Source organism: Venustampulla echinocandica (genome assembly GCF_003357145.1).
Source record: "Venustampulla echinocandica strain BP 5553 chromosome Unknown scaffold_6, whole genome shotgun sequence".
Lineage (NCBI taxonomy): Eukaryota > Fungi > Ascomycota > Leotiomycetes > Helotiales > Pleuroascaceae > Venustampulla > Venustampulla echinocandica.
In genome coordinates this window covers 227654-243109 of record NW_022474211.1, presented here as the reverse complement: position 1 = coordinate 243109, position 15456 = coordinate 227654, and the positions used below count along the sequence as shown (strand labels likewise).

Genomic DNA, 15456 nt, shown 5'->3' with positions numbered 1-15456 from the left:
AAGGAGATCTCAAGGAAATATCTAAAGATTTAGCGATATTTGCAAGAGCAGACGAATAAACACCAAAGGCAAATATTGGGAGAGCTTTCGTCCATTCTTTCTCCGTTTTTTCTTCGTTTTGCATGCCTTCTGAATGCTTCGTCGTTTTTCTCCCTCCTGTGTTTTGGCGTTTGCCAACAGCATACCCAATATACCTGAATGGCCACTGCAACACAGGGTTGAACAACCCCTCCGGAAATATTAGATTTGTGGGTAGACACCCACAAGTAGTTCATAGATGGCGGATTCCCAACGTCCCGATTGCTCTTCGTACCCCTTATATACAGAATCTGTATACGTTGCGAGGTGTTTCAAAGCCAAATCCATGTGTTCCCCCTGATATTCAACATAGGATATCAGGCTACACCCGTCGGGGACGCCGACGGTGAACTTGTCGCCATCTGTGTCGGGGATTGTAGGGTCAACCACGAGTCTGTCGAATATAATAGCTCTGACAGGCTGCCGAAGATGGTAGCAATTCTCCATTTCATATTCGCTGCGCGACAGCTCCTCCCGAAGCGTAGATGCAGAAAAATGCTCTAGGTGCGGAAAGTAGCTTGCCAGTTCGTTGAAGAGATTTACCCAGCTCAAGCCAAGTTGCATCCCACAGCTCTCGATTTTCAGGGTGCGGAGGCTGCTAGAAAACCTGTGTGAGAATAGCCTGATAATGGAATTCCATGCCGGCACCTTACTGAAAGTAAGTGATTGCAGTTCTGGGGCTACAGGTAGAGGTAAAAGTGCAAGATTCTGTAACGATTCATAACTGCTGTAGTTCCCAGCAAAGTCTAAGTGCAATTCCCGCAATTTCGTCGCTGCTCCTCCGACGAATGCCCAAGTGAAGGTCGAAGGGTATGAATCGCTATTCGTGAGATGCAGCGCTTCAAGGTTATTGCGCATCGTAGAAGCAAAATCAGGGATATATACCACTTCCGACATCCATTCTTTCGGGGACAATAGTCGGTTGGGGTATGTTACACCAGGCGAGTTTTGGCGATATGGGTCTTCGGCCCCAAAATCGATAGAAAGAGCTCTGGGTGGATTAGCTGTATCGAGAGTTAGGGCAATCAATAACGTAATCCCGTCCAGGCCACCTACCAAGTTTCGCTTGGGTTTCTTCTTAAAGATATCGCCAAACCTTGCCTTAGGGATAGCTCCTTTCACGATATTATTGACTTCATAAGACCTGCAGCTAGTAAGCTTGGTTGAGAGAAGGCCCGCCAATATGTCAACGCCGGGGTATGGGCGAAGTAAGTGGTACCGGCTTCCAACGGCGCTCCGAACCCACTCATAGCCATCTCCAAAAGTAGTAGATCCCCCCTCAACACGTAATTTGAAAACATTACCTGCAAGGAGAGGGTTTGCGGCGATGGCTTGTAAGCTTCGAATGCTACGCCGAGAAAAATCTGTACGCACTGTGTGAAAGCAAATGGGAATGTATAGTCGGAAAATGTTCTCATACATACCCTTAGAGACGACGCTCAGCGAACGGAGATCAGAGCTGCTTAGGAAGCTAGCAATATGTTCCACAATTTCCGGGGGGACTCCGGATAGCGTTGGTGTTCCCCGCTTAAAGGAGGATAGAATTTTGACCCAGGTTGAAAAGGACTTCATGGTTGCTTGTCTTTCTTCCAGGTTTGCCGAGGGTGAAGATCAGGGTGGAGATGGAAGAGAATCGTCGAGTCTCAAATATATATCTTTCACCGAGAGCTTGTTCCTGAGAACAAAATTTTCCCTGTCAGATGACTTGGATCAATAGCAAGGAGTAAATAAATATCAGGTGATGGAAAATGACGCTCTTGAGGGACAGTTTGGTACAGAACTCTGGTGGCTAGCATTATTGTGGCTGCCATTACCGAGATGTGATTCCGGTCTAACCGGTCAATACCATTTTTTATACTATCTATATACCTTCCGAGTAATATAGTAATTGTTTGCCTTAAATTAGGTCAGATGTGGATGTTATGGTAGGAGGAAGCAGTTTCCTTATAGAGTATGGTACTAAAGGCTGATCAGGATCACAGACAGGGCAGATAGCAAATATACAATATAGCCTACAAATACCTTCGATTTATAACCGGATAGAACCAATGATATTAATTGGTACACAATGCTTATGTTGTATAGACGGAGGAAAATATCCGATTAGATCTAGGTAATAGACGTGGGTGCATTAGTCTAGAACCAATGCGAATGAGTTTTAAGCCAAGGTCTCCTTCAACTACGCCGCAGATAATGGCCATTGGTTGGAAACTACCCAACCAATGAGTTTCATGTACTATATTTTGCAATTGTAATAAAGAAAACAGAAAAAGATGGTTTCAAAGCACCAGGGCTTTGTCAAGATCGTGATTATATAAAGCGGTGTCCTGAGACCCCACGGAGAACTTCGAGTTTCGTGTGTCTTCACTCGTACGATTACGGAAAATAGCTATCTATATATATTACGCCAAAGCCTACTTAGGTCACGCCCGGGCTTGCTATATTTTTATTAGCCACGATTCTCAGGCCTGATCATGTGTGTGGCATACAATGGTCACGCATTAGACCTGCAAAGGAAGACTTGACCAGTCTTTGCGCCAATCCTTGCTCCCCTCTTTGCGGGGCCAAACACGGCGAAAAACTTGCACTTCATCGGAGCCTTCTGCTACAACCTCCGGCTCTATCACATCATCATCTACGCCTCGCCTATAATGTGCAGACCGCTTATATCCATCTGTCACCTGCTGATCGTGGGCTTCTCGCGCTCTTTGACCCAATTCCCTAACGTTAATAATATCACCGTCATCTCGAGTAACTCGCTCAATCAACCAGGACCGACTCAAATTGTCGACAACGTTTGGTATGTGTCTGCATTTGCCGTCGCCGAAGTGGCCGCCGCCGTAGGTCCACATTTTGAGAGCCTCTAGCTTTTGGCCTGCCTTATTCTGGCAGATGGTCTTCCAAATCGATCGAGCCAGTGTATCATCCACTGCGCAGTTCATCAGGGTTTCTCGCAAATGGCCTTTCTTCACAAACTCGTTTGTTCCCCAGGTTTCGCGGTCAACTGTATCAAATAAAGTATTGTCTTCCAAATCGGGGTCTCGAGCCACTGACCAGTTAGAACAGTCCAAAATAAGGAAGAGCGATCTCAATCGTCCCATTCTGCCGAAGCTCTTATAGATCTCAGCCTCGAGCGCATCTGATTTGGTACGTTTAATCGACACGGCCAGCTCCTCCAATACCGGACACTGAGCGTGAATTTGCAAAATATGCTCCTTTGTAAATGTCATAGGTATTTCTCGTCGAACTCGAGGCTCTTCTAGAGAGTATTTATTCTCGGACGGACGTAAACTTAGCTTTGTCAACGTTTGTCCGTGTCGATCTAGAATAGCGTCCAGTATCTTGGACTCTAGTGGGCCGGATACCGAAAGCTGTTCGAGAGGCTCGAATGAACTCAAAAGGACAATAGCGTTAATGACATAATTGGGGTTATCTGCTCTATTGTCGTGGCGATCCAGACGAATGTGAAGTGTCTTCAACTGAGGGAACGAGCAATTCTCAACGATCCACTCTATCGCCTCGTCATTCATCCCCATGTCCTCACATCCGTAACCTCCACCCAAAGTGAGATGGCGTAGGTGGCTGAAGTCTGTGTGCCTGGCCCAGTTGTGAAGCATTCCCAGTAGATTGAAGTTCACCTTCCCGAGAAGCGACAGGGAGGTCAAGGACCCGATAGATTGACCAGTAACAAAGCCTGGAAGACCTCGCCAGGACTCCCGCGGGCGACGGTAGTATCTCCACGAGTTTTCTGGGAAAAGATTCACGATCACAACTTCCTTCAGATTGGGCGCAAGACCGGCAGCAAGCTCCATCATCGCCTCTTGGTTGAAATCGTCGTCGCCTTGCGAATCCCGCTCACCGCATATAACCTTGACACTATACAAACACCGAGAAGTGGCCAAGGCCATCTCGTAAGGATAGGGTATGCCCCATAGTAGTGTTCGAAAGCGAAATGTAAGGTGGTAGAGTTTGCATTGGGGATGGTAATCATAGAGGGCGTCAAAAAGGCTGGGTGGAAATTGATTCTGGCAGTCGTATACTAACTTTGCGAGATGTGGCAGTGTTTTGATCAAACCAACGACCGACAGCCATGCCAGATCCTCCTCAGAAGACTTTGCGATAACAGGTTCGTCGTAAACGACATGCGGGGCAGTGGCATACGGTTCTTCATCGCTCAAGATTTCGTCAACACCAGTCCTCTTGAACCAGCTATAGCGGTCTGACGTGTCGGACTTGTACCCCTCAATCTTGGGTTTGACAGGCAATTGTAAATGTCCTTTGATGCTGAGACAGCGGACGTGGCACGCGGATTCGGTACGAGCGAGGCTCTTAACAAGGGCATCAACGTCGCGCTGCAATGCCTCGCGACTGCCTATTTCGAGACGGATGTGGTAAAATATTGATGGGATAGTGGCGTTATGGCATATTTTGCTTGCCAATCCAAATGCAAAGAGACTTGATCGATGCGAGTCGTTCAAGTAGCCTGCTATCTGCTGTAACGTCTCAGGCGGGAGACCGTGTAGGTTCAGCTTTACAGAGTCGATTGCCATATAATGATTTCTGTTATGGCTTCAATGAATGAAAAGTTGGAAGTTTGTCACGCAAAAGCATTTCTCTAGGAAACGGATGGCCGATTTTGTTGGCTGCGCACAGGGCCACATTTTGCTCTGCTAAGCCCGGTTGGTCAATCTCGCCTATTAGTCAATGGGCCCTCCAATTAGTCAATACACCACCCCATACCTCAATTCAATATATATTGACTTTTGGGCCACCCCATTACTCAATATTGACGTATCGGATATATTAACACCCTATTGGTCAATTTAATATACAATTATTAGATTCCTGCCTTACCCTCCTGAATTGCCTTAGCCTTAACTGAGGCCACTTTTGTTCTTTTTGCCCGTACAGCCTGGGCCTCCCCTTGAGGCTCCATCCTCCTTTTACTAGTACGACCTGCAGCTTGTTGTACAGAGACAGTACCACGATTATTAAATAACTGAACAGTTTTATTAAGCGTAATACAGTCCTTTTTGTATATAGCGCCTATTTTGAGAAAGTTGGAGTATATATCCTGACTATAGAGCTTATTCAAAGTCCCAGGGGAATGAATACAGGTCAGCTGACCCCATTGTGTAAGTAGAATATACTTCTAAGACTTAATTAGTAATAAATAAAATAATAAGAATATAACTTACTTTGTGCTCTTTTCGTAATACCTGTACAGGTATTCTACTTACTTCATTCCCTACCTTTAGCTTTTTTGGGATCTGTAAAATAGCTACCTCCTGATCACTATACTCAACTACCTGCCCCTTTTCAGCTCTAACTATACACTCAGCTGTAACTTTATTATACTCACTTACTCTCTTATTTAATTCAGAGAGTAAGTACTCCTCTTCAACCTGAGACTCCTCCTGATTGGCTATACCTAGCTCACCCTCCTCCTCCTCATCAGTACTCTCTTCAGCAAGCTCCCTGTTCTAGTTTTGGGGCGAGATATTCGGCCAATTAGGAAGCTCCCTGCCAAACTATACTTGATATAGGGTAATACTTTTTAGTAAAGTGGAAAGTCTAGTTGTATTAATTACCCAGGCAATAATAAAGAGTAATTTTGACTATTCTTTAATACTTGTATCACCTTACACTGCCTGTAGCCGGGCTTTAAAGATCTTATTAGCTACTTCCACAGATCCTTAGGTCTGTAGGTAGTAAGCTCGGCTTCTGATTAGCTTAATTACTTTCTCTTTAAGAAAGTCTTCAAGTTCCCTTTTAAATTCAGTTCTATTATTAATTACTTTATACTTTATTAGCTTATATAATCCTAAAAATAGAATAGAGCTACTTACAGCTTTTTTGGGCACCTATTACTATCTAACTACGTCCGTAAATAGCTAGCTACTTCAAGAGCTGTTTTGCCCTCCAAAGGCTACAGCCAAATATACCTGGAAAAGTAGCATTTAAGCTGCGTAATCCAGTGGTACGACTCGTCGGCTATAGATCGAAAGTCAATTAGATCAAGGACTATTCTCTTTCCCGGATAGTGCGATTTGATTGGCTGAAGGGGAGGCTTCCCTTTTTGTTGTATAACTCTATTATATTGAGTATATCTTTGTATAACCTATTCTACGTCCTCTCGTGAGATACTGTAGTATAGTTGCTGCAGGCGTTCAAATGTTAGTTTGACTTCTATTTATTATTAGTATAGAGTTTATATATAAAGTTACAACTTACTATAATATAATAGTTTTTCGTGTGTAGAACAGATAATTTCAAAAGCATCTGAGTAATAGACAGCATACTTTGTAGGGTATAGATTACCTGACTTATCCACTCTACCCCGACAATAGATTTGACCTTTTTAAAGCTCAAAGTTATCCAAACAATAGTGTTTTGTATTAATCTCCTCTTGCTTTGCTTTTTTGGAGAGCTTTTGAGGTCCTGCCTTTGGGTTCTCCAAATACTAACAGTAGTCGTACTACTTACAGCTAGTAAGAATCTTCTTTGATTCTCCTTGAGTAAAGCGCTTATCCCAGGCCTCCTCAATCTCTGCTGACCAATTATCTGCTTTCTCCTGGCCAGCAGGAGCCTCTGGGGAGGAGGGGAGAAAGGAAGTGCCTGAGGTATGGACTAATAGATTAGTAATATCAATATATTGATCATAGCGGCCGTATACCCTATTACGTGGAGTAAAAGGGGGGGTGGAAGTGGAAGTAGAAGTGGAAGTTATGTTAGTATTGATAAGTGGGGTGGAAAATAAATGATTTGGATAAGTAGGTAGAAATGAATTGCGAAGTTGTACTTTGACTGGAATTTGATAATAGGTATAGTACTATTTATTAACAAACTATTATTTTCTAGAGAATAGGAGTATTTGGAATTAATCTAAAGGCAAAACCAACTATTTCCTGGAAGTGCAGATCCCGTGATTTTAGTATATAGAAGCGGAGATCCCGTGATTTAAGCACTTTAAAGCCCCCCTAATTGACTGATCGCTATATTAACTAACGGGCTGTGATTGATAATCCTATTAATCAATATACCTTTAATATACTACCCTGGAAGTCAATATATATTGAGTAATAAGGTAGTATATTAGTTAATAGGGAGAAATTGAGGTATGGGGTGGTATATTGGCCAATTGGAGAGTCCGATTAGTCAATGGGCGAGATTGACCAACCGGGCTTAGCAGCTCTAACTTAATCGGAGGATGTCGGGAAACAGGAAATTTCCCGCAAAGTATGCGCAGCCACAACACTAAGAATAACTTTTTAGTATCGTGATGAAACTCGGAAATCTATATCTAATCGTTCTATAAGTTTAAAAAGCGGAAAGAGCTTGATAGTAGCGTCGCGGGTTGAGGGGTCCTATCACATTATAATAAGAGGCTCTCTATAATTCAAGTAGGCGGCGACGACGCGATTATAATTTTTCGGAATTAATAGGTCAGGAGTGTTCGGGAGCGGTATATAATATAACTAAAATAAAAATATATAGAAATTTTGATATATTCGCGGATTTAGAGCCGCTTGAATTCGAAGTACCTATGTTTTGTCTCGTAACAGGGTGCGTCTCGGGACGCAGGGACAGACGTTACTTCTCTTACATTTGTTCGAATCGCGGCGCTTTATCGTATGGGTGGAAGTACATGTCGGGGATAAGTATATTATTTAATTTATCTGTCTGCTCTTTGTGAAAAGTAGTGTATGTATGGTAAGCTCAAGATTGGCACTAGCCACAATCTCACTGCCCATATTTCTCATGTGCCATACTTATTTGTGGAGGTGATGGGGTATGGGGAAACAAGAAAATTGCAAAAAGAATGAGAAAGGGGACCCAGTAGCTCAGTGATTAAATACCAGACTTACGATAGCGCCGTTCGACAGTGCCTGCAAAAACTTACCCATGTTTGGGCCAGTGTACGATACGCGACTTTCATCTGGGTAGTATCCAGGGGAGGGTTCGTATATTTCACACCTATCGCCATTTGTACCGGGAATCACAGGCTCCTCGTAGAGACCTGGGTATTCAAACACCCTGATATAACCAGGGGCACGAGGTATAGTCAAGTGGTCTATTGAAATGGTTTCCAGAAGCGGCAAGTGTGTTGCCATGTTATCAAAAACATCCCACCAATTCGAGGCAGTCCCCAGAATACTAACACAGTCTACTAGGCGCAGTGATCGCAGACTAGTTCCAAATAGCGAGAGGAAGTGTAAAAAGTCCGAATCGGTCGTCTCACCACCGAGGATGTCCAATTTTAGGATAGGTGGCATGCGGCCCGCGAGGGGCAACTGGCGCATCCTGTTCATCATGGCTGTAGCTGCATCCGGTGTGCCGGCACTACATCTGAAATCTAGTACTAATTCCCGCAGGTTGGTCGCCTCGAAAATTAGATTAGCATTTTCCGTGAGAGTTCTTGAACTCATTGTTCCTCGCAGAGCGAGAGTCTCCAGAGTGCGCCAGGCATCTTGGAAAGGTTGGAAGATAACTGGATGCACAAAAAATGGGCCTGGGTTAAGTGTAGGGGCGGCGCAAACAGGGAATACCATGCACCTACCATATTCTAGGCTCAAAGACTTCGTAGGTCTTCTGAGGTGGCATATGACATCAAACAACACTTCAATGGCAACAGACGCGTCTGCTGAACGAGGCACCATCCAGTTTGAATGGTCTGCGGCGGAGCATATGTTGTTAACCCTAAATGACTGACAGTTACCTAGCTTCTCTATGATAGTCTCCAACAACGGAACACAGGGATGGTCTTGGTGTCCAAAAGCCATCATCCCACTGCTGCGTGGTGGCCAGTTAAACCCCTGTCCAAAGGACAGGGAGTGTGCCTCAATGTCTAGCAGTTTCATATTAGCCGCAATTGTATGGACTTTAGCGACCTCTAGAAGGCTCTCAAGGCTCTTCAGGGATAAGTCTGTATGCACGGCGTAGTAGCAGTTCTCGGTGAAATACACATGGGTGTGTTTTTCCACCGCCTTACTCACAAGTCGCAGATTGCAGTTATCAGACGCGCTGAGGAACTTGGTGATATTCTGCATGAGCTCTTGTGGAAGAGGCGAAAGCAGATCAGGTCCAACCTGTGGAATAACTGGAGCCTGAGTGGGATTCATTTTAGAAGCAAGAGATATGACAGAAAGTCAGTGGATAAAAAGGTCTCGGTGTGCTGTGTGTGACTCTGAGCTGAGCGTGAGTGGGGGAGAATTTTCTGCAGAATGAAATATTCGAGAAGTTTATATAGGATTTTGAGTTCGGGCTATACCTAATTAATCCAAGAATGAGAACAGGGAGGTAGTGTTGTTGTTTTATTAGAGAATCGGCATATGTGTCTAAGGACTGTTTGTAGAGCGAATATGTTGCATGCTATTGATTATGGTTAACCAGTAAATGTGCACGGGGCTCACACTTGACAAGAATTCTGTGTGGACAAGCTATTTGTTCGATTGCCAAATGGTATTTGTTAGCATGGCTTTTCATATTATCAATGGCTTAGGCAAGCCACTCGCCTGGATGCACTTTATGGGGAAAATAAGCCTGCCGTAACCGCGCTTTCTTTCGATATGACTTTGTGAGACAATTGATCTACCTAGGTAAAGTATTAGCTAAGCCATAATGAGGATAACCAGGTTCACAGGTGCTAAGTCGAGTACGTACATGTCAATTGACTCCTCCAACATGGCCGTGGGCTATTCACTCATCCACTTTTATAGCACCCCTTCATCTACCCAAGAGACAGGTCACATGACATCCTTTATGGAATCGAAGCCCGGCCAAAACGCTGAAAATAAGCTGTGATTTTGCCAGTAGGCTTACCACCCTGCAAGAAGAACCAAGAGTATTTCTCCATAAAGGCGTCGATATCAGCATGGGCCGACTTCTCATCCCTCGCTGTGAGCTCGACCTCGCCCACCGAATGCCCAAAGTCTGTTTCGTCCAGCACAACCGCGAACTTCTCATCAACAACAAAAGACTCCCTCGTAGTGCAATACCGGCAGAGGATATCCAGTCCGAAGTTATCATCTGGACCACAGCTCCTGCTGGATACTTGTTTATTGACCAAGGTCTTAATCTCGCTGACATCCGTAGTCTCGTGGAATGTGGTGCGAAGGAAATTACCGCTTCTCCCGGATTTGGCTTCCCACGTGTTGTTTCGTTTTCGGACCCATAGGCCGTTTTTGGAGAGTTTGTTTGCCGAGTCAAAGTACACGTCCTCGAACTTTTTAGTTCCGAGACGCTGCAGTCGGTGAAAGGGCGGGGTCCCTCGATTTGCTCGGAAGAGGGCGAGGAGGGTGGCGTTGAAGGCAAACTTCTGTTCGACCTCGTAGAGGACCATTGTATTTTTTTGTTCTGCTCGACAAGCGCTGGAACAAAGAACAAAGGGTGTAGTATGTTTGGTGGACAATGGAGTTGTGGCATTTGACGAGTACGGGGTTTGCGTCGGCTATCAGATATCATCTCCCTTTCGTCGGTGTAACGAGCTAGGCGAAACACAGCAACATGCTTGGAACTATCCGCGAAAATCCGCGTGAGCGTAAATGGCAGTGAAGATTATTGCAGGAACATAGTGTATTTTTAGTACTTTACTTTTAATTTTCCCTCCCTTGTATATACATTCTTTATCCGCTCGTCGTATCCTAACTGCTCCACATCCACAATTAAGACGACTGGCTCTCAAGCACAACTGGGCCATCCGTGATACATCCCTCACTAGCATTGCTCACAAGTCTAGCATATTTTGCTAGCGTCCCCTTCTTGTACTTCAGTGGGTGGGGAACAAACTCCTTCCTCCTCTTCACCAACTCGCTTTCGTCAACGAGCAAATCCAAAACTCTGTTTTCCGCATCAATAACAACTGAATCGCCGTCCCTCACAAGTCCAATGGGGCCACCGTCCTGAGCCTCAGGAACAATGTGTCCAATAAGGAAACCGTGGCTTCCACCACTGAAGCGTCCGTCGGTGATAAGCGCGACGTCTTGACCTAGACCGGCGCCCATGATGGCAGAGCTAGGTTTCAACATCTCAGGCATACCAGGTCCGCCCTTTGGACCTTCATACCGGATCACCACAACGGTTTTCTCACCTTTCTTGATAGCTCCATTCTCAAGAGCAACGATGAAATCGTCTTCATCATCGTAGCATTTAGCTTTGCCTTCGAAACGGAGACCTTCTTTGCCGGTAATCTTTCCTACGCTTCCACCTGGGGCGAGGGAGCCGCGGAGGATCTGGATGTGACCAGTGGGTTTGAGAGGGTTTGACATTGGGCGGATGATGGGTTGGTCTGCGGGGAAATCGGGCACATTTTCGAGATTCTTGGCTAGAGTTTGGCCTGTGACGGTCATGCCTGAGCCGTCAATTACTCCCTCCCTGAGGAGGAATTTCAGGAGCGACGGTGTCCCGCCGATATTGTATAGGTCGGCCATCACGTACTTGCCAGATGGCTTCAGGTCAGCGAGGAGGGGCGTGCGGTCAGAGACGGCTTGGAAGTCATCGATGGTGAGCTTCAGGCCGACGCTGTCGGCGATAGCGATTAAGTGAAGCACTGCGTTGGTGGAACCTCCCGTGATGGTCACCACTCTCATGGCGTTCTCAAAGGCTTGGCGGGTCATGATATCCCTGGGGCAGATGTTTTCCTTCAGGAGATTCTTGATCGCTCCACCTGCTGCAAGACACTCGAGGTATTTGGCTTGCGACTCGGCGGGATTCGACGACGAACCAGGAAGGGACATGCCCATCACCTCGATCGCCGTTGCCATCGTATTGGCGGTATACATACCTCCACAGGCGCCTTCGCCAGGGCAGGCATGACGAATGACATCAAAACGAGTCTCCTCGGAAATTTCTCCCGTGATATACTGACCATAAGCTTGGAAAGCCGAGACGATATCGATATCCGCGTTGCCCTGGGTCACGGAGCAGCCAGGGCGGATGCTTCCGCCGTAAACCATAAGCGAGGGCCTGTTGACTCTTCCCATGGCCATCATCACGCCGGGCATGTTCTTGTCACAGCCCGGAATAGAGATGTTTGCATCGTACCATTGACCGCCCATCACGGTCTCGATGCTATCAGCAATCAGATCTCGAGATTGGAGACTGTATCGCATGCCCTTCGTGCCCATTGAGATTCCGTCGGATACACCAATAGTATTGAATTGATATCCAATCAGACCCGCTTTTTCCACGCCCTCCTTGACGCGGTGGTTGAGGTCCAAAAGATGCATGTTGCACGGATTTCCAGTATACCACACCGAAGAGATTCCCACCTGCGCTTTGTTTCGACCCTCCTCCGTCATGCCCGTTGCGTATAACATAGCTTGTGAAGCTCCCTGGGACTTTGGTTGGGTAATCCCGGCGGAGACCCTGTTGAGCTTGGGTTCGTCATTTTGCGAGGCCCGGAAGGCTGCGGTTGATGATAATGAGCGGCTGCACAAGGTTAGAAGGGCCAATTGGTGTTTATAGGGGCAGAGAAGGGTCTGCCTTTGTGCTTACATGTATTGTGAGGTATGTCTAGAGATGCGCAACGAAGCGCGGGCATGCGCCCTCAGCGGTGGGAGAACCATGCCGGTGATGGCTGTGACAGCAAATACCAATTGCGGTGCAATTGCAAGTCAATGGCAGGATCTGTCTGCGTAACCCCAAATATGTTGAATGGGTTGTTGGGGGCAGATGATTATGGCTATGATAGCGATTATGATTCTGATTCTAAGTATTGATTATGACTCTCGGGCTAAGATGCAACTTTTTTGGTGCTGGGGGAACTTCGGCACGGCCACTTCCCCGTTGTACGGGCACCGGTATCGGTATGTACTGTACACATGTACATGTACATGTACATGTGCTTGTACCTGTACATAATAATAATACACACAATCAAGGAGTACGGGGTAGTGGGGTAATACACTGCTTGAGGGCTTATCTAAGCTTATGCACCTTGAATGTCCCTTTTACGGAGTATATTCCCATTGTTTATTTATTTGTTGAAATTTAATACTGTTCCTATTCCTGCTATGCGTTCTCCCCACAGCTGCTGCTTCTGGGCAACGCGGCTCCACAGCGGCTTGGGCGCCGAATACAGACATATCACCGCCCCCTCGGAGAATCCTCGCGCCACGATACTTGCTTGCACATGCTGTTGCACGCAATCGACCGAGGAGAACCTGGGGGATAACGTGGAAGCCAAGCTAGACCCTCATCTCCCCCAGACCCTTATATTATATCCACCGACCCTCAGCTTCTCTCTCTAAACTCAACTTCTCTCTTTCATCTGTACTCTGTACCTTGCATCGTATTTCGGAGTCTCCAACTTGCCCAGGGCCAATTGCTTATCGCCTGCTACGTCACATCATCTCATAATACCCCACCAACAACCAAAACAAAAAACACCAAAGAACACCACCTCAATTCACAATGGCTGCACCTGCTGAGATTACGGTCAAGGACCTCACCGGAGACTGGGTTATGGTCAGTATATGCCCTCTTCTCACCCTCCGGCCTTTCCGCGCACTTCATCATCTGCTTGCGCCATCATATCCACACCCCACCAGTTCATGAGCCCTCTAAAGCTAGCTGCTAACCCCCTCCCACAGAACAAAACCCTCTCCGATGACACCGACGCCGTCCTATCCCTCCAAGGTGTCGGCTGGCTCACCCGCAAAGCCGTCGGGCTCGCAACCATTACCCTCCACGTCAAGCAATACAATGATGACGCTGGCACCACCCACGTCGACATCGACCAGACGCTCACCGGTGGCATCAAAGGCACCAGCGAGCAGCGCCAATTAGACTGGACCGCGCGCGAGCACGAGGACCACTTGTTCGGCAAGGTGAAGGGCCAGTCCAGATGGGCTACCCTGGACCTACCCGAAGACCCCTTCCTTAAGGAGGGCTGGATTGATGACGATTCGGAGAATGGCGGACCCGAGGGACAGAGGCATATTGAGAGCTTTGTGGTTAACGAGGAGAGGGGATGGGATGCTAGACAGATCTGGGGGTTCGCGATCATTGATGGAAAGAGATATTATACCCGGAGGGTGGTGGTCTCCAAGGGCAAAGAGGTGTTGAAGGTTAGATTGGTTTATGAGTATCAGGCAAAGAACTAGAACTCTCCTCAACCTGATTTAGGAGCGCCAACTTATCAGACGATACCCATCTGTTTAGCTAGTACTAGAACGGGTCAATTCCAATATAAGCATTCTCCTATACCTCCTCTCTTGGTATTGTAGCTGACGACGATCAAACTGTCCAAACATCGTGATTCCAGGAATTTAGTTCTCGACTTAAGGCATCACATCCGTACAAGTTCATAATCAAATCAAGCTTCTTCTTTTGGTGTTGCAACCAAGCAAAGAGTTCTAAGCATTCGTTCCAAACACATACACATTTTGCATACATCTACCCGTCCTGCCATATTCCTAAGACATGCCAATCAACACCTCTCAACATCTTTATTTTATGACGTGGACGTCAGTAGCCGCCCCATAAGTCAATTAACCCCCTACAGCGGAAGGGTGCATTTCCGTCCACTCTTTTCTCGAATCCAATGCATCGAGGAGCTTCTGATAAGTCACCTCAGTTTTGCCCTCAGAGTTGATCTGCCAAAACTCCAACATTAGAAAACCCCTCAGTTCAAAGTGCAAGACCAAAAGGGGGAAGTGGCTGACATACCTTGACGAGCTTATCAAGACAACCATAGTAGGTGACCACAGCCGGGTTCCGCTGCTCAAACTCCTTATACCGAGTTTCAAACAGCGCATCATCATCATCAAGTCTGCCGTCGAGTCGCCTGGTGAGGAAGCGTCCCTTAGCATTGTCTTTATCGCAATCGATGAATAGAACAAGATTAGGGACAAGCTAGAGATATGTTAACACACCAAGAATCCCGACATATTTCTGGAAGTTTGACTTGTACTCACCCCTAAAAGTTCCACATCCATCCCCTGATCAAGACGTCGAGGAAATCCATCTATCAAATGGACCTGCAGATCATTTGCCGGACCGGGACTGACCGCCGTCTCAATAGCTCGAAAGACTATCTTTGTTGGTACGAGGGTTCCCTGGTGGACATATTCTGCGACTTCTAAGTTTTCATCCCCTGGCAGGCTGCTAATTTTGCGGAGCAGGTCTCCGAGTGAAATATGGAGGCAGTTGAAGTCTTCTACCAGTTTTTTGCAGAGCGTTCCTTTTCCGGAGCCTGGGCAGCCTTGATGCTGGGTTAGCTTGGGATTGTGTTTCTATGGTATGACTTACCGATGACATAAATCACGCAAGGCCATTTCTGTGAGGGGTCCATGATGGGTGGTAAATGAAGGTTATCGCTGTGTCTTTGCTTGGAAGAATGGTTTGAGTGGTCGTAAACGAAAGGCACCCCGTTTA

At 46.4% G+C, this 15456-nt stretch overlaps 7 protein-coding genes across 7 annotated transcripts; 1 reads left to right on the top strand and 6 right to left on the bottom strand.

Moving 5' to 3' along the window:
• Nucleotides 1-240: 240 nt before the first annotated feature.
• Nucleotides 241-1650, bottom strand: BP5553_07513 (uncharacterized protein; the record flags this gene model as incomplete). Its single annotated transcript, XM_032016136.1, has 2 exons — nt 241-1442; nt 1503-1650. The coding sequence occupies 2 exons, from the start codon at nt 1648-1650 to the stop codon at nt 241-243; spliced, it is 1350 nt and encodes a 449-aa protein (XP_031867367.1).
• Nucleotides 1651-2579: 929 nt separating this feature from the next.
• Nucleotides 2580-4628, bottom strand: BP5553_07512 (Uncharacterized protein; the record flags this gene model as incomplete). Its single annotated transcript, XM_032016135.1, has 1 exon — nt 2580-4628. One exon carries the CDS (start codon nt 4626-4628, stop codon nt 2580-2582), a length of 2049 nt encoding a protein of 682 aa, XP_031867366.1.
• Nucleotides 4629-7922: 3294 nt separating this feature from the next.
• BP5553_07511 (uncharacterized protein) lies at nt 7923-9200 on the bottom strand (the record flags this gene model as incomplete). Its single annotated transcript, XM_032016134.1, has 1 exon — nt 7923-9200. The coding sequence occupies one exon, from the start codon at nt 9198-9200 to the stop codon at nt 7923-7925; it is 1278 nt and encodes a 425-aa protein (XP_031867365.1).
• Nucleotides 9201-9838: 638 nt separating this feature from the next.
• Nucleotides 9839-10420, bottom strand: BP5553_07510 (Uncharacterized protein; the record flags this gene model as incomplete). The annotated part of the gene is made up of 1 exon (XM_032016133.1): nt 9839-10420. One exon carries the CDS (start codon nt 10418-10420, stop codon nt 9839-9841), a length of 582 nt encoding a protein of 193 aa, XP_031867364.1.
• A 322-nt stretch (nt 10421-10742) lies between these two features.
• Nucleotides 10743-12644, bottom strand: BP5553_07509 (IlvD N-terminal; the record flags this gene model as incomplete). Its single annotated transcript, XM_032016132.1, has 2 exons — nt 10743-12507; nt 12574-12644. The coding sequence occupies 2 exons, from the start codon at nt 12642-12644 to the stop codon at nt 10743-10745; spliced, it is 1836 nt and encodes a 611-aa protein (XP_031867363.1).
• Nucleotides 12645-13491: 847 nt separating this feature from the next.
• Nucleotides 13492-14183, top strand: BP5553_07508 (Uncharacterized protein; the record flags this gene model as incomplete). Its single annotated transcript, XM_032016131.1, has 2 exons — nt 13492-13545; nt 13671-14183. 2 exons carry the CDS (start codon nt 13492-13494, stop codon nt 14181-14183), a joined length of 567 nt encoding a protein of 188 aa, XP_031867362.1.
• A 387-nt stretch (nt 14184-14570) lies between these two features.
• On the bottom strand, nt 14571-15373 carry BP5553_07507 (uncharacterized protein; the record flags this gene model as incomplete). The annotated part of the gene is made up of 4 exons (XM_032016130.1): nt 14571-14675; nt 14749-14934; nt 14997-15283; nt 15331-15373. The coding sequence occupies 4 exons, from the start codon at nt 15371-15373 to the stop codon at nt 14571-14573; spliced, it is 621 nt and encodes a 206-aa protein (XP_031867361.1).
• Nucleotides 15374-15456: the final 83 nt, after the last annotated feature.